Source organism: Dendrobates tinctorius, unplaced genomic scaffold, assembly GCF_039654945.1.
Source record: "Dendrobates tinctorius isolate UK_male_01 unplaced genomic scaffold, ASM3965494v1 ptg000051l, whole genome shotgun sequence".
NCBI classification, from domain to species: Eukaryota; Metazoa; Chordata; class Amphibia; order Anura; family Dendrobatidae; genus Dendrobates; species Dendrobates tinctorius.
Window position 1 is genome coordinate 27616060 of NW_027361719.1, and position 27449 is coordinate 27643508.

At 45.8% G+C, this 27449-nt stretch overlaps 1 protein-coding gene across 1 annotated transcript in view; it reads left to right on the forward strand.

Annotated features, from left to right (window-relative positions):
• Nucleotides 1-1366: 1366 nt before the first annotated feature.
• GLS2 (glutaminase 2) overlaps nt 1367-27449 on the forward strand; it is a 143986-nt gene continuing 117903 nt past the window's right edge. Inside the window, exon 1 of the mRNA XM_073576914.1 lies at nt 1367-1987. Coding sequence (XP_073433015.1) covers nt 1836-1987 — 152 coding nt within the window. The 5' untranslated portion in view covers nt 1367-1835. The remainder of the gene's footprint in view (nt 1988-27449) is intronic.

Consider the following 27449-nt stretch of genomic DNA (forward strand, 5'->3'; position numbering starts at 1 on the left):
TTTTATATGGATCTCAACTCCACCCATCTCCCAGCACATCCAGTGTTCCAAGCAGGGAACCACCAAGGCACTCCTAATGTCTAGGAGGAGAGAGAGACCTCAATGTGGTTGTGCTGAACTACCCTGTCATGTGGGATGCGAGTGTTGGAGTGTGGAAAGGAGCTCCCAACTTACCTAGGTGGTGGGGCGCTACACCTTAGGAGAAGGTGCACTACCTCTGTGGCGACTGAGCCTCAGGGGCGCCACAAATCTGTCACCTATTTTTTTGCATATAAGATGCGGCCACCGCCATCAGGGGCTTATCTACAGCATTCTGTAATGCGAAGGGAAGCAAAGAAGAGGACGTCATCGCTAGAAGATGGGAGGCGTCAGACCAGACCCCCCCCCCCGTGAGTATAATCTAACTCATTTTTCTTATCTTTCAGGTTACATCTGGGGCTTATCTATGGCATTACACAATGCTGTAGATAAGCCCCTGATGGCGGTGGCCGCATCTCATAGGGGAAAAAATAGGTGACAGATTCCCTTAAATCAGTGGATGGAAATGGCCCTGCATTTAGTATGCATTGTATGGGCTGGTGCAAGCGAGCGATCTGACAAAACATCGGATTGCACTCGGACCAATGTTAGAAATGGGGCCGTGCATGAAAAATTGCTTCATGTCCAAGTTTGATCCAATATTCGGATCTCACTCAGCCATACAAGTCAATGAGTGCGTGGAAAACCTCAGACTGCACTCGAATGACATCTCAGTGCAGTCTGATTCCCATGTACTCACAGAATGGAGAAGAGAGAGATTTTGTTTCCATGTTCTTCTCATCCGTGAGAATCAGAGTTTGATCAGAGTGTGATTTGCATCATGGCCGATTCCCTTGGATAGGAAAACACACGACTCCCTATCGGCCATCGGTATCTCATCTGTCACTGTGGCCGGGTCCACAATTGTGGATGTATTCTCTCATCCGTTTCCATCGGAATGGTTGATTCTCCTATTCGACATCCTTCCTATGAATCACTACAGCAATATTAGGTGCAATGATTCATCGGGGGCGATGTCGCTTGATGTTATAGGGAGGAATTTGGTCCTTTTTGTGAATTTTATAGAATATAAGATCTTGTCGTAATCACGGTCACTAAGACTCGTCTTCTACGTGGCGGATTTTAGAGAGCAGCGGTCTATGGTGAGTCTGAGTAAGAAGCGAAGTGCACAGCGCAGGAGGCAGGTGTCTGTGGTGGAAGCACACGATAAAGCACATCCAGTGGGTGTGGGAGCCTCACAACTAAGATAACAGTTTCCCTTTCCGCCCTCTTGACCGAGTCCCACCTCTGGGCCTGTGTGATTGGGTGTAGGGGCCGCCTTTGTAGGGGGCTTGACATTTATCTTGAAATAGCTACTATGTAGCACCCAGAGCTTCCTTACAGGGACTGTGCCTGTGGGTGTGCTGTCACAGCTCCTCTGCCAGAGATGACACATGTCAGAAGGACCTCGTGCTTGAGAGCCATGGCATGCTGGGAACATGTCTGCTTGTGAATGAAGCAAGCTCTTCAGACTTGTACGTCAGCGCCCGGTAGCCACAATCGTCGCTTGGCGAAGCGTTTACTCAGACTTCTCGGGAATAGTTTACACTGGGATGAATGAGACTGTGGAGCATTTCCCACAGACACTTCTCTAACCAGCCACATCAGTTTCTCTGGACAGTTGACACTGGGAACCTCAGTCTATTTGGTTATTTTAGAGGATTTCTACCTGATTTTCTGCCCACATTTTTATTTTCCAATTTCTTCTCATCGGTCATCTGTGAGTCTGAAGTCCAATCTGTAACCGTCAGATAGCGATGTTCATCCTGAGATGGAGGCTACGGAGCGACCCAAGACTTCTGTCATGGATGTTCACCTTCCCGGCCGCGGAAAAGCATGTCCCACGCCGTCACCTTGGAGAATACAAGCCTGGCACATCTGATGGGGCACTGGAGCCCAACAAAGAGTTGTAAGTGGCAGTACCAGCATGTGAGGGGCTTTCACTTATATTTTCACTTTTGTTAATACTTATCAATCGATACCAGGAGCTGATAGACCTGGCGAATGTTCACTGAGGACCACATTCAATTTTTAGGGTCCTCACTACTACCAGTTTACTTTTCCTTTTTTTAAACTTTTAGATTTTATCATCAGATCTTTAGAAGGTAAACCCAGTCATTGATTATATTTGTGACCACAATGTTTCTTAAGAATGTCGCATCTTCCGTTTATGTCTCCAGGGGTCCTCAGGGAAAATTTAGGACTTACACTAATATCATCAATCCATTACGATTTGTTGGTCGATCTCACTGTCATGGGTTAAAGGGTTATTGCTTTTATAGAATATTACGGCATAGCACTAGGGGTTTGTGGCAGAAACCCACCAAACAAGTGAAGCATGTGTTCTGCGAAGAGGCACTCCAGATAACCCATCATGTAACCCAACGTACCACTATTTAACAGAATAGAGGGCTATACAGCAGTGCCGTGCACAGAATGGCCAAGTGGAGCGAAACACTGTAAGGCCTTCTTCATGTCCGTTTTTTTATGTCTGTATAAAGTCTGTTTTTTTTATGTCCGTATAGTCTGTTTTTTATAGTCCGTATGCGGTCCGTTTTTTTTTATGTCTGTATAGTCTGTTTTTTCAGTCTGTATGCGGTCCGTAAACTGTCCGTTTTTTTATGTCCATATGTGGTCCATTTTTTATGTTCATATGCTGTTCGTTTTTTATGACCATATGCAGTCTGTATGCTGTCCGTTTTTTATGTCCATATGCGGTCCGCTTTTTATGTCTGTATGCGGTCCGTTTTTTATGTCCATATACAGTCCGTTTTTTATATCTGTATGCGGTCCGTTTTTTATGTTCGTATGCGGTCTGTATGTGGTCTGTTTTTTATGTTCGCATGTGGTCCATTTTTTATGTCCATATGCGGTCTGCATGATGTCAGCTTTTTATGTCCGTATACAGTCCGTTTTTATGTCCGTATGCGGTCCGGTTTTTATGTCCATATGCGGTCCGGTTTTTATGTCCATATGCGGTCCGGTTTTTATGTCCATATGCGATCCGTTTTTTATGTCCATATGCGGTCCGTTTTTTATGTCCATATGCGGTCCGTTTTTTATGTCCGTATGCTGTCCGTTTTTTATGTCCGTATGCTGTCCGTTTTTTATGTCCGTATGTGGTCCTTTTTTAAGCCAGTATGTGGTCCGTTTTTTATGTCTGTATGCTGTCCGTTTTTATGCCTGTATGTGGTCCATTTTTATGTCCATATGCGGACCATTTTTTATGTCCATATGTGGTCCGTTTTTATGTTTTTATGCGGTCCTTTTTTTCAGTCAGTATGTGGTCCGTTTTTTATGTCTGTATGCAGTCTGATCTTTAAGGACTGCAAATACGGTCACATGCACACCCATTGTATTCAATGGCAGTGCACGCATGTCACAGACATGTCCCTTTTTTAACGCACCACAAATTAAATGTGTACGTGTTTTATCAATTTAATTTTTTTATAAGGATAGAACACACATTCACATGTTATGTTTTTGTAAATGATCCGCAAAAAAAAAAAAGAGACCTGTCCGAATTTCAAATTTACTGACCAAACTCGCACATGGCAATGAATGGATTAGTGATGTGACGCCATGTATGTTGCTTCCGTGTCCTGTCCATTAAAACACAGACGTCTGAATTTGGGCTAATTACACGGCACATTGGCTATTAGAATTTGAACCTGTGTTTGCCTGGAAACTTTTTAAGTTTAATTATATATCCTGTACACGCTGTTGTTCAAAATAAGATTTGCTTCAATATTCCAGGCTGTCCTAAAAAATGATTGATTGTGGGTCAGAAGCAAAATCTGGACTGGTGCATACAGAGATTATGGTACTATGTCATGTTCAATATATTTTCTGTACAACGCAAAATTAATATTAGACATCTAAATTTCACAAATTATTCATAAATTAATATTCTGAAACAATGCAGGACTGGGGAGCCAAGGGCCCACCAGCGACATTGATAGCGGGGGCTCACTGTTCAGTGACCGATTCCTCATTCACAAATTCACCGGTGCGAATATTATTACATAGTAAACTGAGTAGTTTGTGAAATGAATGATGAGCTGCCGCCCTTTCTGCACACGTTGCATTAAGTGTACCGGCGCTACTCATATAGGAGGGTGGGGTCTCATCCTACAGAGCGGCCCATCTGGGGCTTCACCTGTCCCCCGTGGGCGAGTCTAGGCCTGCTGTGAGAAGGTGATGGAAGCATCCGAGATACTGCAAATATCTATGGAGTATACTGACAGACTCTATATTGGTTGTGCACCCGAATTCTTCTCGCAGAGACGTGTATTAGCAAGTCCTGCTGCAAAAGATCATTTGTGCGATGGCACGTGAGCCGTCACGTTGTCATCTTTCATGCATGTCTGGGATACAAAGACTGAGCGTGGCTAAAGTAAAATGCAGCACACAACTCTGTAGTTGTTTCTATGAACTCCCAGAATTTGACCCTGAAACTTGAAAGTGTAATTCCATTTTTAACCACCTTTTGTACTTTAAATCATTTAGCATTATATATATTTTGCTATAATATTTTTAAACACATTTTTTTTTCTTTCAATAGTTGAGAGCAATCCTTTTTGATGGATGATTTGAAAAACAGCAAGTTTGTGATTTTATTTTATTTTTTTTATCATTTTTGTCATGACATTCACTATGGAATAAATCGAGTATTTCTTATTCTGGTCACTAGAGCAGAATGTCAGCAGTAATATGGCACACTGTACATGTACGATAAGTTGTGCTAATCTCTGGGTGGCAGCACTATATACTGTATATCGGCTGTATATCTCGCTAAATGGCTACCACATGGGTTGCCATACAGCCTGTTTATCTACACAGAAGTTTAACCCCTTCATAACCTATAGGTACGTTGTAGGTCATGTCCCTGTATTTGTGCCGGAGTCCGCATCTAGCCTGGCACACGACAACTGACATGTGCCCCTAACAGCCGCGGGTGGAATCCAGATCCACCCGCAGCTGTTAATACATTAAATGCCAATCCCTGACAGCGCATTTAACTCGTGTCCGGAGGAAGCGCATCACAAGACTCGCCCATTGGCTCCCCAGGCACGTAATTGCAGGGCGCCAATGGGTTGTCATAACAGCCGGAGTTCTGCAGAAGATCCCTGTGTTTGTCAATGCAGATCTCCCATAAACGCCGGCCTGTGACTGGCGTTCATAGGAGATGATGATTTCTGCAGGCTATGGTAGCACATTTAGGTTACACAGGATGCTCACAGTAGCACGAGCAACATGTAGCCTGGCGGTGTTATTCCATGACCAAATCAATGTAACGTAGACTAGTTAGTGTACCTAGAACGAAAACTAGAAGAGTTCGGCTACCATAGATTATTCCACCTTACACCATAATCCTGGGAGTAGGACCGGTATGATGTAATGTTTGGGCAATGTGTGTAATCTGTAGGATATGTCCAAAGTGTGCGGTGCGTGAGTGGCCAACATTTCAATTCGCTATCATTGCTATCATTGATAGTCAAGATATCTGCTTGCTGTCAGTAAAGCTAAACAATCTTGGTCTGGATATCCAGCCTTGCATAGTACAATTGGTAGGTGTTCAATGTGTAAGCAACTTGTGTGTGACGTATGACCAGTGTGTGAGTGCTATATATGTGGCATGTGCCCTACCCAAGAGAAAGGTGATATATAGAGTATTCAATGTGACATTTATTTTAATAATTATTTTATAGAATAGTTATTATAAATGTATACACTTAAGTTGACAGCAGCAATAGGAGCCCATGTTTAGGAGAATTATTAAATGACCTAGGTAAGGATTTCTGCGCACTGTAAATCGTCTGATGGTCACGCACACATTTCTATAATGGGAGCTGAAATTCCAGCCAGGCTGCATGAAAATTCCTCGAGCCATGTGTCTTTCGTTTGATTTACAAGTCAGTTAGTGCAGCTTACAAGAGCTGTAATCCTTCTGACTATACTGATCATATAGAAAAGGATGATAGTGGTCAAATTCTCACTCCCTCTGCCGCCTAAAAAAAAAAAGAATAATATTTGGTTGAGTGCACATAGGCACAGACACAGAAGGGTAGACCTCCCAACTTTTAAAGACAGTAACAAGTACACAGAAATAGTGTGTTATGAACCCAAAAATGCCCCAGTAAACAATATGATACACCCACAGTGCATTCCCCACCTCGCTTTGCCCCCACTGTACCCCCCAACACGCACAGCATGATGACTCCACAGTGCATCAAAGGTTTATACCCCTACTGTGTCCCAAACACAGTATGATACCTTCTTAGAGGCCACAATACAATATGATGCCCCTATAATGCCGCCACAGTATGAAGCCCCATCAATTCTCACTAAATTTGAGGTGCCATAGTGAATCACCTTCCCCCACAGTTCCTCTCATAAATACTGACAAAATGAAAAACTAACAAAAAAACTCTACTCACCTAGCCCTGTTCCCCCAATGCGCTGCTCCAGTCTGTGCTGTGTATGGAGTGAGGCTCTGGACTGCAGGCGCGATATAGTGATGTCATCATTCCTGCTGTGCTGCGACTCAGATAGACAAGCTGATTGGGGGAGCAGAGAGCTGACTCCTCCTTGTTCCCCCATTGTATTCAACTTAATCTGCATCCCGAGAATGCAAAAATCGTTGAAATCGAGATGCCATGCTGGGGGGATTCACACATGGCAAAATTATTGCAGAAATTTCTACAACTGGCTGATTCATCTGGATCAGACTCTAAATATCTATGTGTTTGCTGTCAAAGCAACTGTATACAGATGAATGGAAATGGTTTTCAGGTGCAGTCTCTTCACCCTACTCCTGATTTTAATAAGAACATAGGTTATATTCACTAAATAGAATCACAGCCTTCAAGTCTTCTCTAAAGGTGCAATCCAGGATTAGAAAAGCTTGGTTGCCTTCTTCCAAAAACAGTGCCACACCTGTCTATGGTTTGTATGAGGTATTGCTAGTCAGTTTTATTAAGCTTTATTATTCATGAGATTCAGCTGCAACACTACACAAAACGTATAGACAGCTATGCAGATATTTTTTAAAAGAAATGTGCCATGTTTTTCTTACTTTTGACAACACCTCTAGCATAGCTCCCAACCATCCCGGATTCAGCGGGCCTGTCCTGGAAGATCAAGGCTATGTCTTGCCTTTAGCTCATGGTGTCTGCGCTGACTCCTGCAGTGAAGACTTTAAGAAGTGTCCAGGGCTCCTCCCTGCTCTGGTTATATTTCCTGTAGTGACGAGTTCTAATCGAGTATTTTTGGCGCGCTTGAAAAAAATGTTTGAGTCCCCACAGCTGCATGTCTCACGGCTGTTTGACAGCCGCAACATGTGCAAGGATTGCCTAACAAACAGGCAGTCCCTACATGTGTTGTGGCTGTTGAACAGCCGCAGCGACTTGAGCATTTTTTCGAGCACGCAGAAAATACTCAATTAGGACCAGAGCATGCTCGGATAACACCTTATCCAAGCACACTTGCTCATCACTATTTTACAGTCATTTAAAAATATTTTTTTTTCTTGAATTCTCGTCTCCCCGAGAATTGAACCCACAACCTGTATGATGGAAGGCAGCAGCAAAACCTATGAACCCCATGCTGCTCTGTAGAAAAAAGAAGATTTTTTTGTACTGAGTAGTGCAATGTCTTCTGCTGCACTATGGGCTCAGCATACAGTATATAGAGATACATTTCCATATACTAGTGCATTTCATTGTACCAGTATTCTAGAGGTCAGACATTTTTTATGCTATAAAGATACTACAAAATATGGAAAGATAATTACAAATTAAATTTTTAATACATACATTTGGTATCCGTATAATTGTAACAACCCGTATAACACAGTGAACAGATTATTTACAGTGATCAGTAAATGACGGAAAAACTGGAGGAATTTTTTTTTCTCCATTTAACCCATAAAAATGTAAGAGAAATGTAACGCTGAGGCTGCATCTTTTCTGCTGCTTTTTATCTGTATGTTTTTCTGCCGGTGGCTGCTCCAAAGGATTCTATATCAATTCTCTTTGTGTTTTTGCTGCATTTTTCTCCGCTTTTTCCTCTAAGGGCTCATACTCACTGGTGCAAAAATCGGATGAGTGTAATCCGAATACAAATCGGATTGCACTCTGACCAATGGTAGTCAATAGGTGACATCTCATTTGCGATTTTTTTCTCAGCCGAAATTGGACTGAGAAAAAAATAGCAGCATGCTGCGATTTGCTGCCATTTTCAGGTGAAAATCGCCAATGCAAGTCAATGGGTGCGAACTGTGCGATAAAAAAATCTGACAGCACTCGCACCATGCGAGTGTTGTCCAAGTTATACGCATCGGTGTCCTTTGAAAAAAGCCAGCAATTCATCTCCGGCTACTGTATAATCACACTGACATGTTAGCATTAGAATAGATAGAATATATACAGTACTAGCTGAAGAGCCCGGCGCTGCCTGGGCATAGTAACTAACTGTGGTTAGTTATAGCAAATTATAATTATCCTCCATCCCATAGTCCCGTGCCCATATAGCCATCACACATCCTCCATCCCATAGTCCCATGCCCATATACCCATCACACATCCTCCATCCCATAGTCCCATGCCCATATACCCATCATACATATTCGCCATCCCATAGTCGAGTGCCCATATACCCATCACACATCCTCAATCTCATAGTCCCATGCCCATATACCCATCATACATATCCTCCATCCTATAGTCCCGTGCCCATATGCCCATCATACATATCCGCCATCCCATAGTCCCGTGCCCACCCGTCATACATATCCTCCATCCCATAGTCCAGTGCCCATATACCCATCACACATCCTCCATCCCATAGTCCCGTGCCCATATACCCGTCATACATATTCTCCATCCCATAGTCCAGTGCCCATATACCCATCACACATCCTCCATCCCATAGTCAACCATTATGACATCATAATGAGGGGCGGGGCTTGATACACACGCACTGTTTCCCCATTATGTAGATAGGGGCAAAATTGTTTGGTGAATTGGAACGCGCGGGGATAAAATTTCGCCTCACAACAGCCTATGACGCTCTCGGGGTCCAGACGTGTGACTGTGCCAAATTTTGTGGCTGTAGCTGCGACGGTGCGGATGTCAATCCCGGACATACATGCATACATACACACACTTGAGCTTTATATATTAGATATACACATAGAATACATAGATATATACTGTACATGTCAGTGACACACACACATATATATATATATTTATATTAGATAGATAGATAGATAGATATAATATATATCTAATATATTAAATATATAACATATATTTAATATATAAATATATTATATATATACATATCATATATAATCAAAATATAATATATATATATATATATATTAGTGATAAATACAATTAGTCTAGTGTTGTTTCTATATTGTGGACATGTATTTAATTAATAAATGATTTTTTCAAGGAACAAAATGGCGTAGGGTCCCCCTATAATTTAGAGACAGCAGCACTATACTAATTGTATTTGTCAATGACATCTTTCTCTCTCCCTCTCTCTCTCTCTATATATAAATAATATGTATATATATTATATATCTTTTATATATGATATGTATGTATATTATATATAATTACATTTTATATATCTCTATATATATAATTATATTTTATTATATATATATATATATATATATATATATATATATATATAAATATATATATTTATTTATTTGGCACAGTAAGATAGCAAAAAAGCCAGTAATTCATTTGCTGGCTTCTGTCAAATCATTTAAGAAACCGTGCAGGATATGAGACATGGTTTACATATAGTAAACCATTGCAGATCCCTATTTTTTTTATATGTCCCTGACTAAAAATTTTAGTAGTGTAGTGTATGTGTTTCAAATTTGTGAGCTCTTAAATTCAAGGGTTAATTCCCCGAAAAAAATCTGTGGGCTCCCGCGGTAGAATCGTAACCAGAGAGGGAAAGCAGGTGATTGACTGCATATTTTATTAGCCTAGAGAGGGACCATTGTTTTAGCACCCCCCCCCCCCCCGGCTAAAAAAATCTGCCCCCAGCCACCCCAAAAAAGGCGCATCTATAAGATACGCATTATCTGGCACTTATCCTCTCTATTCCCATTGCCCTGTAGTGGTGGCGAATAGGTTAATATTATTGGTTTAATGTCACCTTGCAATTGGAAGGTGACATTAAGCCGATTAATAATGGAGAAGTGTCAATTAGACACTTATCCATTATTAACCCTAGACTATTAAATGGTTAAAAAACACACACACACACAGACATTAATTAAAAATTATTTTAATGAAATAAAGACACCTAGTTTTTGACCACATTTTATTGCTCTGCTAATCCATAAATAAAACCATGATCTGGAAAAAAAATAACATAAAAAATCAACAATATCCATACCTCTCCGCCGTTCAGTTATGTCCAACGCTGTAATCCTTCACAAGGGGTTAAATAGTTTACAATGAGGACCGGTGCTAATGCGACCAGCCCCACTGTAAACTACTTCAGAATGATTTAATTCAGCTCTCTGCGCAGCCTCACTGGCTGCCTGGAGATGAACTAATTAGCGTGGGAATGTTTCTGACTTTTTTCCCACGCTCATCAGTTCCCCTCAGGTCAACCAGGGGACTCCCACTGACATCACGTCCATATACGCATGTCATATGGAAAAATCGCACAGAAATCGCATTACACTCGCAGGACAATCGCATAGAATCGGTCCGGTTTTTCCATCCAGAAAACGGACCTTTTTTGTCTCGCAAATGGGGATGAGCCCTAAATGCGTTTTTGGTGAAGATTTCAAGCAGCGTTTATTAATGCTTTTTTATAGCACAGAAAAGTTTTTCTGCACCTGAAAATACCTAAAAATTGCCTTTTTACATGATTTTTTAAGTTCAACAAGGAAGCCTACGGTAAAAACGCACATAAAGCGCACAGCTCAGCAGCGTCTTTAGATGCGCAGTGGGCAGAAGTTTTCAAGAATTCACATCCACTTTGCTTGGTCAACGTAGTCACTTAAAGTAAAAGATAAAATGCGACTGCTGCATAATTGTTGCCAAAATGTAAAACCTACTGGATTTTTGGCCTCAGAGTCCATCATGTTCAGCTGTCTCGTGGCCTGCCTGCAATATGGTTGTTTTACAGCTAAATTGCAATCGTGAAATAGTCACCCAATGGCCGGTCGCAAATCACTAACATTTTTTCGCTTGAATGACTTGTCTGAGACTTCGTAGAATGCAATTAAAATGACCCTGTAGCCCCAGCGCACGACAACTAGCATACATTATAATGTCATGCTATAAAGCAAGGGCGGACACAGACATTAGAGGGTCCCTGTGCATAAACAGTATATGGAACCTTGCAGTCCAATAGGTCATCATAATGTACAATTCCACCTAATTTGGAGTTGGCTGTGACCCCCTTACAACTTGGGTCCCGATTCAGTTGCGCTAATTGTATGTCCGGCCTATCCTTAAAAAACAGACCAAAAATATCTGATCAGCGGGGATCCCAGATCCCCCATCCATCAGCTGAATGAGGGGGCTGTGTCTCCTTCATTATTTACCCGGTAAAGCGCCATACATTTGGTCGTGGCTGTTCCTGGTACTGCAGCTTTGTCCCATTATCTGGAATCAGACTGAGCTTGCGTGAGTTGCAATACCTGGGAATTGGACCACCATCAGTGAGGTCCTAATTCCCTACTCTAAGGGATCATTCACACAACCATATTTTTGGTCCGAGTTCTATCAGAGAAAAAAACGGAGAGCATTTGGCCCAATGTTATTCAACGGGGCAGTGCAGAGGAGAGTTTTTTTTTATCAATGACCAAATCTGCGTGTGAAACAAACTGCAGTATGCACTAGTTTCTGTCATGATCCCAGTGCAGGTTTTTGAGCTGCACACCGGGGGTTAATGTCTGGAGCTCTGGGCAGGTTTTGACCTGCACACTTGGGGTTAATGATTGTGGCCTCTTTCTAGTTCTGGGAGAGCTTCATAAACCTCTGAGTAGCTTCAATCCCTGCCAGTTATACTTTTGCCTTTGGCCTAGTGTGCTGACCTCTGTGTGCCTGTTTGTTGCTATAGCTTGTTTATATGGTTCTGACCCGGCTCTGTTTCCCGTTGTGAGTTTGCCTGTTGTTTTTGTACTGCGTTATTATCTGTGTATGACTCATTGCCTGTGACCTGACTACTCTCTGCTCACCCCTCTTGTACCTTGCAGCTATCTGTGTATGACTCATTGCCTGTGACCTGACTACTCTCTGCTTGCCCCTCTGGTACCTTGCAGCTATCTCTGTGTGTGACTCATTGGCTACGTCCTGACTATTCTCCCTGTCTACGCCCCTTGGTAACTTTGTCTCGCAGTTACTCTTCTAGGAATTGTCTTGCAGCTCCTAGCTCTGTGGAGTTTAGGCCACGCCTCTAGCAGTCACGTGCTTCAGGTCCTGCAGCTCTGAAGTACGCATCTATTCGGTTGCTGCCCGCTCCACAGGTAGCTTTGAGCACGCTTTCGCTTTACTCAGGGCACGCGCACTGGCTTAGTGAGCAAGTTCAGTGCGGTGTCTCTGACAGTTTCCCTCTGTAAATCGGATGAGACTCGGCCATTCACGTCTAAGGGTGTGTGAAAAAAATAAGATGCCGTACGGAGACAGAGTCCGATTTTTACTGATACATTGCAGTTCTGTAACATAAGAGCTTGTAAATGGTCTCATAAATGATAAATAACTGCTGTAAAAAAAAGTAATGAATATCAATTGCACACAGATAACAAGTGAGAAAACAAAGTGCTACTTTTGTGGATGAAACTGTCCGATTTTTTTCATACGCGCGTATAAACCGACCTTGGATAGAAATAGCAATATTATAGCCCAAAAAGGGCTGTCTAAGGATTGATTTATAAAAAAAAAGATAAAATTGTGATTATAATATATTTAGTAGTGTTCCCATTCTTTCATGTGACAGGGGACTATGCACAGTCCTCTTTGTGAATTTATGCTTTGAAGTATCATTTAGCATAATTTATCAATTATTTGTGTAATTTATGATTGAATGAGAAATTATATTATCACGTTGTAAATATTAGGTTTCATAATTATTAAACCTTGTTGGATATCAGCAGTGACCTTGTTTAGGAAAGTCCTGGCCACGTCATCAAGCATTAACGTTGAAAGGCAGACAGACATTTCCACTTAAAAGACGAGAAAAACCAGAACCAATGAAGCTGTTTACTTTTCACATTCTTTGAAGATCATGAACGTATTCATCAGACTAGATCCGAAGAATATCATTTCTAATAGTTGCAGGAAGAAAAATGTTCTCGTTCATTTATACAGAATGTTCTGGAAGAGTGTTGCCATTATTTATCACAATTCAGCCATATAGTGCCAATGACTGCATCCTGTAGCGCTGCTGCACCTGGATATGCAGAAAATCAAGATGGCAGCCACTCACATATTGTACCATACCTTGCTGTTAGTGAGAGCAGCTACAGAGGAATGAGGAGTGCAGGTCATTCTGCAGCCAAATTTGACAGCTCATTGGTTCAGTAGGAAATTTAAAGGGATTATCCAACTTTTACATAAAAAAACATAATGGCAAATGTTCAAAAAGCCAAACACTACTCAGCTCTCCATTTTCCCTGTGATGTAGTGCTAACAGTCCGCTGGTTCTCCTGATCTCTGTGTACTAGAGGCCCGAATGTGACCCAAGCAGCAAATCAGCACCTAGAGAGGTCTTCTGTCATCTTACAAACCTCATGGCTCCCATTACTGTTATGCCAGTAGCACGCCATCTGGCTCCTGTTGCCACTGATTGGCTTCAGTTGTCACATGCTGGCTGCTTTAATGCTGCAGGAACAAAAAGGTAAGTATTGTTTTGGTTTAAAACCTTTATTAAATGTTGTCCCAAAAGTAATAGGAATGATAAAATAACTTTTCACCATGTCAAAGGAGTTGAAAAGAAAAGTCTTGAGTGAGGAAAAGAAGGGCTCAATTCTGGATTTACTAGCAGAGGGATACAGTGAGTGTCATGTTGCCTCCATCCTTAAAATTTCTAAGACGGAAGTCCGTTACAACAAGGTCAAGCAGAAGACATTGGGGACAAAGCTACAGACCGGCAAAGGGCGAAAACGACTCTCCACTGACCGGGATGACCGTCATCTTATTCAAATGTCACTCAGCAACCGCAGGATGACATCAAGTGACCTACAGCAGAAACCGGAGGAATAGAAGTTGTGACCACTTTATTCCCACATAAGACTCGACGGACACAGTAGCAAGGTGTGTGAGCTGGGACATGATTGTAAGGAGTCCCCGAAGTTGGCTACAGCTGCCTGTCATGCAAGTGGAGTTCTAAGTAACAGCGAAAAAGAGGAACTTGAGTGTAATTCATAACTACAAGTACTTCAGATTAGCGCAGTAAGGAGACGTTCAGAAAAGGCACACGGAAGGGAGTGCCGGAAGGATGTACTCCATCTGCTTGGGAGTTGGCAGAGCCCCTCACCAGGAGGACACGGCACTAAAGAGGGCACTTGTCAATGCCAGAAACGTGAGTAAAGCATTAAAATTGCATTCAGCTGTGTCATTGCCTTCTTCCTGTGCCAACCCCTTCAACACTGCTACATCTCTGAGCCTAAACACTACACCATCTACCTCAACACCTACTACCACTGCCCTGGGACTACAGCTCTGCCTGTGGAGAGCTATTACACCTCTGCTGCATCCCACTATCTGTCCCAGAGGATCTGCACTGCAGCGCTGGTCACCTCTGACCAGATACCACAGGTGGCGTCACGAACTTATCTACACATAAACTTTATTCCACCTATTTTACATGGACACCCAGGGCCACAGACCGGGTCACTGCCGGCGACACATTCCCTTTAAGGCTTCATACCCATTGGCGATTAAAAAAAGGTCCAATTTCTGGACTGGAAAAAAGGGTGGAGTGTTATGCCAGTGTCATGCGATTTCTTTGCGATTTTTTATTTTTCCATCCGTTTTTCATCCGTTTTTTTTCCCAGCCACTCTTTTTCTACAGTCATTTACAGGACCATTTACAGTGTTCTATACCACATAATGGTGGTGATGTATCCGTTAAAAACGGATAGAAAACGGATGGTCCGTTTTTTTAATCGCACCCATTGACTTCTATTGTCAAAAATCGCTGCAAATCGCAGCATGCTGCGATTTTTTTCTCAGACCGATTTTGGCTGAGAAAAAAATCGCAAGTGAGATGTCACCCATTCACTAACATGGGTCAGAGTGCAATCCGATTAAAAATCGGATTGCAATCATCCGATTTTATCGCCAGTGAGTATGAGGCCTAAGACACCGGCCCGGTACCGAGTAAGAACCCCACTTGCCTTGGGGGTGATCCAAAAGCATGCCACGACGCATGAAAGCTGTGATTAAAAATCATGGTTATTCCACAAAATATTAATTTCTGAACTCTTCCTGAGTTAAGACATTAGTATTGTTGTTTATAAGTGATTATGAACTTGTTTTCTTAGCATTATTTGAGGTCTGCAAGCACTGCATTTTTTGGTTATTTTAACCATTTCTCATTTTCTGAAAATAAATAGAAAATCTAGTGCTTGGAAATTCAGAGAAATGTTGTCAGTAGTTTGTAGAATAATAGAGCAATTTACATTTTATTCAAAAATATACTGTGGTACAGTAAAGGGTGTTTTTCTGGATGGAAGATACGTTTCTCCTAGCAGATTAATGCTTGGCCGGGTGTTTTTCTTAAAGACGGGACCTGCGATGATGTCAGGGTCACGTGATCAGCCCATGTGATGTCTACCTCACTGGTGGGAGGGGTTAGGCCCTATGTAATGGAGGTTGGTGATTGCCACAGTATGAGTGTGTTTCTGGAAGCTACAGGAACTTGTGTGGACTCAGCCTGAAACTTGTATATAGGACTCCCGTGCTGCAAGACTCGGAAGAACCCTGGGAATGGCACCTGGTGGATGCCGCAGGACCTGGCAGCCGCTTAGTTACGCCCGTCCCGTGCAAGGGGTGAGTCTGGGACCAGTGGTTCTCCAAGATGGAGTATGTGTTTGCTTTCCCTTATGTTTTGTTAAGCTGCTTGTTACTGAGTGACATTAAAACCTCTGAAAGTGGACTTTATGCCTGTGTGTTGCCTCGTTACTGCCGCCCAGCTGTTGCCTACCAGAGCGAATCCCTACAATTGGTGGAGAATGCGGGCAGAAGCAGTGAGGCCAGGCTGTTTTGATTTTTGATCTACCCCAGCCTATGTCCTGGGTGAAACGAGTGGCAGATATCGAGGCGGGGAACTTTCCAGAAATGGAGGCCACGGTAAAGACGCTCATAGAGGCCATGCGACAGCAACAGCAGGCTATGCAGCAGCAGCAGGCTATGCTGCAGCAGGTTACACAGCAGCAGCAGGCTATGCAGCAGCAACAGGAGGCCATGCGGCAGCAGTAACAGGAGGCCATGCGACAGCAGGCTATGCAGCAGCAGGCTATGCAGCAGCAGCAGGAAACCAATCAGCTGTTGATACAGCATATCACAACAGCGCAAGCAAAAGGAGCTGACCAGGGAATCCAGGATATTCGGAAAGCGGTTTGTACAGCGATTCCTAAAATGGAAGAATCGGACGATGTGGAGGTGTATCTGGAGATGTTCGAAGGAGTCGCTGAGAGAGAGAAGCTCCCCCGGGACCATTGGGCAGGTGTCCTCGTTCCGTTTCTGACCCCAGGACCGTTGAAAGTATATCTCGACCTACCACCAGAGCAAAGGGCGGACTACACGGTCGTCAAGGGTGAGATACTGGCACGCCTTGGGGTAAATGTGTTAGTGCGGGCCCAGCGGGTACACCAGTGGGAGTTTACCCCCTCCAAGCCAGCCCAGTCCCAGTATTACGATCTTTTGCACCTGTTACAAAAGTGGTTGCAGCCTGAAGTGTTGTCCCCCACGGCCATACTGGACCGCATAGTGACTGATAGATTTTGGAAGGCTTCGCCCCACTCCCTCCAGACCTGGGTCGGACAGGCATCCCCTACTGATGCCATGCAGATGATAGACCTCATTGAAAGGTATGGGGCTACCAAGGAGTTACAGGGAGGGACCCCCCGAAAGGTAACAGGAAGGTTCCCCAAGTCCCCGCCCCAGGTTCGGCGAGCAGAGCCCAGGAAGGCCGCTCCGGACTTATCCGGGGAAGTAAGGAGCCCCATAATCTGCTGGCGGTGCCAGGAACCAGGTCATATGAGAGCTGATTGCCCCCACCTGACTGAGCCCATGGACACCAATTTTGGTTACCGCCAGTCCCACTATGCCGAACCAATGTGTGCAATGGGCACCCCGAAAGGCCCTAATATGGAACATTTGTGTCGGGTAGAAGTGGAGGGCACCCCCCGGCTGTGGCCCTATTGGACTCAGGGAGTCTTGTAACCCTGGTACGAGCCAGCTGGATACACACCAGTGACTATACGGGTCGGAAAATTGGGGTGTTGTGTATATATGGAGACTTAAAGACTATCCCACCGCACTAGTCGTAATCAGCACGCCAGCAGGGAGGTGGTGCCACGTGGTGGGGGTGGTGACTAATTTACATTATGAAGTGATAATTGGAAGAGACTTTCCTTTGTTTTCTGTGCTGTGGCCGTCGGTTGTCCCGTCCACTGAGCAATTGCCGGGACCAACGGCAACCAGGTTACATTCTCCAGAAGGGGGGCATGAACCTGGTGGCCCAGAGGAAGAAGTGCTGGCGGTAGGAATAACCTTCCCTTTGGTGGAGGAGGGGGAGAGTTCTCTCATAGAAGTATTGGCTGGAGAGGTGGAAGACTTGCTGCTGGGACCTGAGTTGTCAGACTTGAATGTATCAGGTGATAATTTTGATACAGCGCAACTCCGAGACCTCACTTTAGCCCGGGCCAGAGAAAATGTACTGTTTTTCAATGGGGAACCCCAACAACCTGGGGCAGATACGGTGTTTCCACACTTTGAGTTGAATCAGGATTTGTTGTACCGAGTCGAGAAAATACGTGGGGAAATGGTAGAACAGTTACTGGTACCTCAGACATATCGAAGGCTGGTAATGGATTTAGCGCATGCGCAAGTACTTGAGGGGCATTTGGGCCAAAAGAAGACCCTCGACCGAATCCTGCAATGATTCTACTGGCCAGGGGTTTATGAAGAAGTTAAACAGTACTGTAGCTCCTGTCCAGTATGCCAGGTAACCAGTCCCCAGCCTCACTTTCGGAGCCCTTTGGTGCCTTTGCCAATTATAGAGGTACCCTTCGAGAGAGTGGCCATGGACCTGGTGGGGCCTCTCAATAAGTCGGCAAGGGGACACCAACACATTCTTTTAGTTCTAGACTATGCTACCCGATATCCTGAGGCCATTCCTCTGCGCCACACATCAGCTAAGCTTATAGCAAAGGAACTCATGGGTATGTTTTCACGGGTAGGAATTCCGCAAGAGATTTTAACAGACCAGGGAACCCCCTTTATGTAAAAAATTATGAAGGAACTCTGCCGGTTGTTAAATGTTAAACAGTTGCGTACCTCGGTCTATCATCCCCAAACAGATGGTCTGGTAGAAAGATTCAATAAGACACTGAAGAGCATGTTAAAAAAGGCAGTTTCCAAAGATGGGAAGGACTGGGATCTTTTATTGCCATATTTGTTATTTGCAGTGCGGGAGGTACCCCAGGCATCTACGGGGTTCTCGCCCTTTGAACTACTGTACGCCAGACATCCACGGGGCTTAATAGATATAGCCAAAGAGGCCTGGGAGAACCAACCTACTCCCCACAAAAGTGTGATAGAACATGTTGCAAAAATGCAAGAGAGAATGGAGACAGTCCTACCTTTGGTCCGGGAACATATGGAGGCAGCACAACGGTCACAGAGTCGGGTCTATAACCGGGAGGCTCGGGTAAGAACCTTTAGCCCTGGGGATCGAGTTTTAGTGCTTGTGCCTACCGTAGATAGCAAATTTCTCGCAAGGTGGCAGGGACCCTACGAGATCATGGAGAAGGTGGGGCCAGTAGACTACAAGGTACACCAACCAGGTCGGAGAAAGCCAGAACAGGTTTACCATGTTAATTTGCTTAAACCCTGGAAAGATAGAGAGCACCTTGGTGGGGATAGTCCGCTGCCAGCATTTCAGATGGAAAAGGCTCCGTTACCTCAGGGCGAGGCAGGAGAAGCCAAACCCGCAGTCAAAATTGCAGATATTTCGTCTCCTAAACAGGTTCAGGAGGTCCGGGAGTTCATCAGCCGAAATACAGATGTTTTTTCGGAGCTCCCTGGATGCACCTCCCTAATCCAACATGACATTGTCACAGAGCCACAGGCCAAGGTCCGACTAAAGCCATATCGAGTGCCTGAGGCCCGGCGACAAGCCATCTCGGAAGAGGTAAAAATGATGCTACAGTTAGGGGTCATAGAAGAGTCTCAGAGTGAGTGGGCCAGCCCAATAGTTCTAATACCCAAGCCTGATGGGTCTCTAAGATTCTGTAATGATTTTAGAAAACTCAATGACATTTCAAAGTTTGACGCCTACCCCATGCCCCGGGTTGACGAGTTGATAGAGCGCTTTGGGCAAGCACGGTATTTTACAACTCTGGACCTCACAAAAGGTTATTGGCAGGTACCCCTAACAGAGACGGCGAAGGGAAAGACGGCGTTTATAACACCTGAGGGGCTGTTCCAGTATAAGGTGTTACCCTTTGGGTAGCATGGCGCTCCAGCAACGTTCCAGCGGTTAATGGATATTGTTCTCAGTCCCCATCGCCGCTATGCCTCAGCCTATCTAGATGATATTATTGTGTTCAGCACCGATTGGGAAAGCCACTTAGCAAAAGTACAGGCAGTGGTAGACTCCCTGCGACAAGCAGGGCTAACTGCCAACCCAAAGACGTGTTTAATAGGGTTGGAGGAAGCCCGGTACTTGGATGTCATTGGGAGGGGAGTTCTCAAGCCCCAAGTGAACAAGGTTAAAGCAATTCAGAACTGGCCCCGTCCCCTCACAACAAAGCAGGTAAAGGCCTTTTTGGGTTTGGTGGGATATTACAGGCGATTCATTCCCAACTTTGCAACCCTGTCCGCGCCTTTAACAGATTGTTTAAAAGGGAAAAAATCTGTGATGATCCACTGGAATGATCAGTTAGAGGAGGCTTTTACAAAATTAAAAGGGGTACTGTGTGGTATACCAGTCCTGATCACTCCAAATTTCAAAAAATAGTTTGTGGTGCAGACTGATGCCTCTGACATAGGCCTCGGTGCCGTGCTGTCTCAGGAAGTTAATGGAGAAGAGCATCCCGTTAGCTTCCTAAGCCGGAAACTTACCCCAGCTGAAACCCGGTACAGTATTGTGGAGAGAGAGTGCCTAGCCATCAAGTGGGCACTGGAATCGTTGCGCTACTATTTGCTGGGGAGAACATTTCGGTTGGTGACAGATCATTCCCCTCTTACGTGGATGAGTCAAGCTAAGGAGAGGAATGCCCGAGTCACTGGGTGGTTCCTGTCCCTGCAAAACTTAAAATTTTCAGTAGAACATCGCGCAGGCAGACTACAGGGGAATGCAGATGCCCTGTCCAGAGTTCACTGTATGTCATGTGTCCACCCCTCTAAGGTTGAACATAGGGGGGAGGTATGTGGTACAGTAAAGGGTGTTTTACTAGATGGAAGATGTGTTTCTCCTAGCAGATTAATGTTTGGCCGGGTGTTTTTCTTAAAGACGGGACCTGCGATGATGTCAGGGTCACATGATCAGCCGATGTGATGTCTACCTCACTGGTGGGAGGGGTTAGGCTCTATGTAATGGAGGTTGGTAAATGTCACAGTGTGAGTGTGTTTCTGGAAGCTACAGGAACTTGTGTGGACTCAGCCTGAAACTTGTATATAGGACTCGCGTGCTACAGGACTATCGCAGCAAGACTCGGAAGACCTCCGGTAATGGCACCTGGCGATGCCGCAGGACCTGGCAGCCACTTAGTTACGCCCGTCCCTTGCAAGGGGTGAGTCTGGGACCAGTGGTTCTCCAAGATGGAGTATGTGTTTGCTTTCCCTTATGTTTTGTTAAGCTGCTTGTTACTGAGTGACATTAAAACCTCTGAAAGTGGACTTTATGCCTGTGTGTTGCCTCGTTACTGCCGCCCAGCTATTGCCTACCAGAGCGAATCCCTACAATACCTATAAAGAGAAAAATCAAACAAAATGAAAATTTTGCAGTGGTCTCTTAATTTTTGCCTGAACTGTATGTCTGGTATCCTGCTTTTTATCGCCACTTTTCTCCTTTATTTGCCCGCTCTAATTTTTTGTTGTCTGAACTGATGGATTGAGACTAGCAGTAATGATGTCTCCCATGCACAGTACACACAGACATGAGGAATTGCTGCTTTTTGGCATCTATGTAGCACATAGATAGAGGCAGTAGTATGGAGGACTTTATACAGCAGTACTAAGCAGTTTAGCTGTGAATCCAGTTTTTGGATGAGTTACACTTACTAGTAAGGCTGCTTTTACACTTGCCGTGTTTTTTGCGGCCCATTTTTACAGGCTGTTTTTGCAGGCCGTATTTCTGTGATTTTCACGGTATTCCGCAAAAACCTCGGATCGCCGTTTTTCCCTGTTACAGCAAAAAAACTTAACGTTGTTTTTGCTGTACCATTGAAATGCATTGCAGCCGTGTCCGTAAGCCGTAAAAATATCGAGCAAGCTCGATATTTTTTCACAGCCGCAAATATGGCCCTCACGGCCTTCCTACCAATTTTTGCAGGCCGTTTTTGCGGCCCCATAGAAATGCACTGGGGCCGCAAAAACGGCCAGGAAAAACACGACAAGTGTAAAAGAAGCCTAAGTAGCATCAAGGGTCTGTGTGTATCTGTGCCATTCTTTTTGACTCTACTTCTCACTCAGCTTCTCCCTTCTCTACCATGTTCAGTAGGCAGCTCTAATCTCAACCCTCTGTGACCTTGCACTTATTTAGTTACATACTGTAGGTTTAAAAAAGACAGGGCCAACAAATTCAACCTTTCTCCACTAGTTATACATTTTGTACATCATTTATAACCCACAATGACATTTTTGAAAAACTAATGCAGTGTCTAACATTACTACATCTTGGTGTACACAGCATTCCACAGTCTGACTGCTCTAACTGTAAAGAACCTTTTCCGATTCATATGCTGGAATAGCCTTTCTTCAACACATAATGTATGCCCCCTGGTCCTTTGTAAGGTCCTTGTAAAGAATAAGTCATGTGTCTTTGCCTTTGTACTAACCACACACATATTTATACATGTAAATGAGATCCCCTCTGAGGCGTCTTATTTCTAAGGTAAACAAGCCCAACTTTTCCAACCTCTCATCATATGAGAGACCTTCCATCCTTTGTAATAATCTAGTTGCCTGCCTTTGAACTGACCTTAACTTTACAATATCCTTTTTAAAATGTGGAGCCCAAAACTGGATTCCATCTAGATGATCTGACCTTACAAAGGATTTATAGATGGGTAACACTACATTGGGATCGCTGGATTTTAACTCTCTATTTATACACCCTAAAATCTTGTTTGCTTTTGTTGCTGCTACTTGACATTGAGTACTGCTGCTCAGCTTACTTGTAACCAGAATACCCAAGTCCTTCTCCTGCTCTGTAGTCCCGAGTATACTCCCATTTAATCTATATGCAGCAATAGGATTACTCCATCCTAGGTGCATTACTCTACATTTATCTACATTAACTCTCATTTGCCAAGTCTTGTGATTTTCCCATGATGCTACACAAAGAAGCAGTTTTTCAGGTGTGCATCAAAATACATCCACAGGTGTGTCTCTAATTCACTAACATGTTGCCAAAAAAACTATCAGAAGCTTCCAAGCACATGACATCATATGGGCAGTTCAGAATTGATTAAAAGTGTAGGGGAAGTGGACTGACATACGGACCTGTCTGCAGAGGAAGGGTTAATGTACACTGTGCTGGACATGGACTGCTGTAAATGAAGGCTGGAGACAGCTAGACAGGGGAGAAGGTTGTTGAAGTACAGCGTTTTTGCCACTAGAGGGAGACCAAAGACAGCAGAAGAGTAGGAAGGTGTAGTACTGCAGTTTGGCCACGAGATGGGAGCAGGGAGCAGTGAGAGCAGGGCTTAACATCAGCTTATGGCTACGAAACCGCACAGTTATGGGGGGCGGGGTTACAAGGACTCTAGGGGGAATTCCCAAGGAGGGGGATAAAAGGAAGACAGAGAGTTCTAGAAGCGGTCAGCTCAGGAGAAGAGAAGACTAAAGGGAGAGGTGGACAAAGAAGAAGCTCCGGAAGGGACTGACAACAGAGACAGTCAGGGGGTGCCCCTGATGGGAAAAGCCGCAGACAGAGAGAGAGCCTGGGGTACCACAAAACGGACTGACTCGGACGGGTGAAGCGCTGTGGTGGTAGACTTAGGGCAGCCACAGTGAAAGAGCCGCGAGAGACGTCAAACAGGAAAGGAAGGAAGTGAAGGTACCCGGGCCTGTGTGTGGAGTCGAGCAGCTGCTGTGTGGTGCTGCAGAGTCGAGCAGCTGCTGTGTGGTGCTGCAGAGTCGAGCAGCTGCTGTGTGGTGCTGCAGAGTTGAGCAGCTGCTGTGTGGTGCTGCTGGTCGTCGAGAGGACGGCCAATAAAGAGGACCTGTTGGACGCACTACAGTCTCTGTCTCAGTCTGTTTGCGGCTGTAAGAGGAACACCTCCCAGTCAGCCCCCCTACCTACATTTGGCGTAGTCGGCAGGATCATCGCCACCAATACTCCATCTTCAGCGGTAAGCCTGCACCGAAGATTCCAAGAACCCAAGCTGAACAGGTTGAAGATTTCCCCTTTGGATTACAAAATTGGACTGTGTTCAGGATTGCTGGCTGTCATCAGGCGGATCCGGAGCGGAAAAGAACTTTGCAGGATGGCGGTGGCGTATAAGCGCCTGAAAGAATCGGAGGAGCGTGCGGCCACATTGGACTACCAGGAGCAGCCACTGGAGGAGCTGTTGCCGATCGTTCCTGCGGAACCATCAGGCCTGAAGGCTGGTCCTGCCGGACGGCAGGATGAAGAACAGCAGCGGACCTCAGATGATGGGACCAGGACCTGCGGAGGAGCAGCGGAGACCAGCGACTCCCCGCACCGACCCCTGGAAGAGCGGTGGAACGGCCTGAAGGGAGCTGCGGCACCGGGGAAGGTGAGCGTTCCCCCGGCTCGGCCGTTCCCACGCCCCATGCTCCCGATTACTCTGCGGCCCCCGCAGAGCCGACCAACGCCCTTGTCAATGACCCTGAGCCGCCCCGCCCGGCGGCGCCCCGTCCCGCTTCACCAGCGCGGAGCAAACCAGCGGCCACCCCTGCCGCACTCCACATCCCGGCAGTGGCCTATCCATCGGGGCTTGCCGCCACTTCGGCCCCGCTCCAGACCGCTGTGGTGGCCGGGCCGCCATCCTCCGTGGCCTGCTCACCAATGACCGAGGCCACCTATGCTCCGCTTTCAACTCCGGCTGTGGCCTACTTGTCAGGCTCCGCGGCCTACTCACCGGCACCTGTGGCTGCCCCTGCCGCACTCCAGATCGTGGCTGTGGCCTGGTCACCGGGCTCCGCCCCCTCTGCAGAACCGACTCGCCCGCGCTGTCGGCCCCGGGTTCCCCGCTCTGCTCCTTGCTGGTTGGCATCTCTGGCCCCTCGCCTGCGGTTGGAGCTGCAGGATTTGGGAGCCAAATGGAGCGGAGCCACCATGCTGCCCGAGATGAGTGCACCCACGCCACCACCGGTGGTGAACTGCTGGGCCCCGACGTTGTCCCCCGGTGGGGACGCGGGGTCTGTAGCCCCTGTCACTGGACATCCACGCCAGGCATCCCCGGGGGCCACTGGGCCCTGCAACGGAGGTGCCAATCCATGCGCAGGGGCGACTGAGGCCTTCTCTGCCCCTAAGACTCCTCCGCCGTTTAAAGATGCTGCAGCGGTGGAGCTCTCTTCAGCCCATGCCAGGGCCTGGTTCCCATGCAAAGATATGGTGCAGGATGCGCGCCGCGGAGCTATCCTTGGCCTCTTCTAATGCATCTCTCAGGAGGGAGATGTACTCCTGGGTCCTGGGCAATAAGAACACTCGGGGCCTAGGGACAGTCAAGACATCCCGGGGACTTCACGGCTGTGGAGTTCCCTGTTGTTGGCGAAACATCGGCCGTCAGGAGATGGCCCGGAATATCCTTAAAAAATTGGCTGCCGAGACTGCTGTGCGCCGTTGTACAGCCTGGGGACAGTTCGACATCCTCAGTTGGGTAACAAGTCCCACTCCTGGTGTGGCGGGGATGCATGGAGGGAGTGCTCTCCTTAAAGGAAGGGGGAGCACCTATGTTCATGTTTTGTTAAAAACAAAAAAATGTTATGTCTTATATGGAAAAAGCTGAAAGTAAAGGAGAAGTTAAAGGCGGTAGTATTAAAACATAGTATAGTTAAAAACTATGTATAGTATATAATAGTTGATTTGAAATGTTATTTGCATCTAAAAATGAGACTGTTCAACAGGTCCCGGGTACTAAGGGTACAGAGGAAAAACGCCACCATGACTATTTAAATTTGACAGGATGAAGAGACAGGTGGAATTGTAACAGGCAGCGATCCATAGGTCAGGCCCGAATACCATGAACACTCCAAAAGGAAAGGAGGACGCTGACAATGACCTTGTAGGTTAGGGCCTCGGTCATTGCGCTCCAAATTTCCAAAATATCACAGGACGGGAGAAAAGTGGGAAGTACGCACCTGTAGAGGAATCCGGGTGGTCTTAGCCCAACCAGACGGAATTGTCATAGTGGCGTACGCGGCAGTGAGTAGCTGTAAGCTACTCGGAGCATGATTGCTCCCAGTTTGGTTCCGCCCCCCACGTATCGCGGGCATGGCTCAACAACCGGTCCGACAAAAGAAGGTGGGGAAGTTTCAGAGCGAAAAAGAGGGGAATGAGATTGTCGAGGATGGCAATAGTCAAAGGAAGGGGAAGTGGACTGACATACGAACCTGTCTGCAGAGGAAGGGTAAATGTACACTGTGCTGGACATGGACTGCTGTAAATCAAAGCTGGAAACAGCTAGACAGGGGAGAAGGTTGTTGTAGTACAGGGTTTTTGCCACTAGAGGGAGACCAAAGACAGCAGAAGTGTAGGAAGGTGTAGTACTGCAGTTTAGCCATGAGATGGGAGCAGGGAGCAGTGAGAGCAGGGCTTATCAGCTTATGGCTATGAAACCGCACAGTTATGGGGGGTGGGGTTACAAGGACTCTAGGGGGAATTTCCAAGGAGGGGGATAAAAGGAAGACAGAGAGTTCTAGAAGCGGTCAGTCCAGGAGGGGAGATCAGGAGAGGAGAAAACTAAAGGGAGAGGTGGACAAAGAAGAAGCTCCGGAAGGGACTGGCAACCGAGACAGTCAGGGGGGGGTGGCCCTGACGGGAGAAGCCGCAGACAGAGAGAGCCTGGGGTACCACAAGATGGACGACTCGGACGGGTGAAGTGCTGTGGTGGTAGGCCTAGGGCAGCCACTAGAGTTGAGCGACTTTGGTCGGATCGGGTTTCGTGAAAACCGAATGAAACAAAATAAGTTTCAGATGAAACTCGTCCGACTAGAGCAAAACAAAGTCGGAGTTTCGTCCGAAACCCGACACCAATGCAAGTCAATGGGAAATAAAAGTCGGACGAAACTCCCACTTTTTTTGCTCTAGTCGGACGAGTTTCATCTGAAACTTATTTTGTTTCATTCGGGTTTCACGAAACCCGATCCGACCAAAGTCGCTCAACTCTAGCAGCCACAATGAAAGAGCCGCGAGGGACGTCAAACAGGAAAGGAAGGAAGTGAAGGTACCCGGGCCTGTGTGTGGAGTCAAGCAGCTGCTGTGTGGTGCTGCGGAGTCGAGCAGCTGCTGTGTGGTGCTGCAGAGTCGAGCAGCTGCTGTGTGGTGCTGTGGGTCGTCGAGAGGACGGCCAATAAAGAGGACCTGTTGGACGCACTTGTGATGGACTCAGCTTCTGCTGAGCCGATTCTTTTTCTTTAGAGTGGACCCTCTGGGTCATGGCACCCACCCACCGAGGGCGAGCTAACCTTGTGAGGAACCACCCCCTATACAGGGAGTGTCAGGGGCAAGACCAAGGGCGTGAGCCACCACGACTGCTGGAACCAGACGGCCGGCTCAAGGAAGACATGAGTGTCTGACGACAAAGGATACGCAGGAAACAAGACAAGACAAGACGTGAATTCAAGGTATCTTCATTAAGGCAAACTCAGGGTTACATCAGGTGCAAAACGTGATAACAGGGAAAACAGCAAGGTGCGTGCAAGGGCACGCCAAGATCCATGGCATGGTACGTG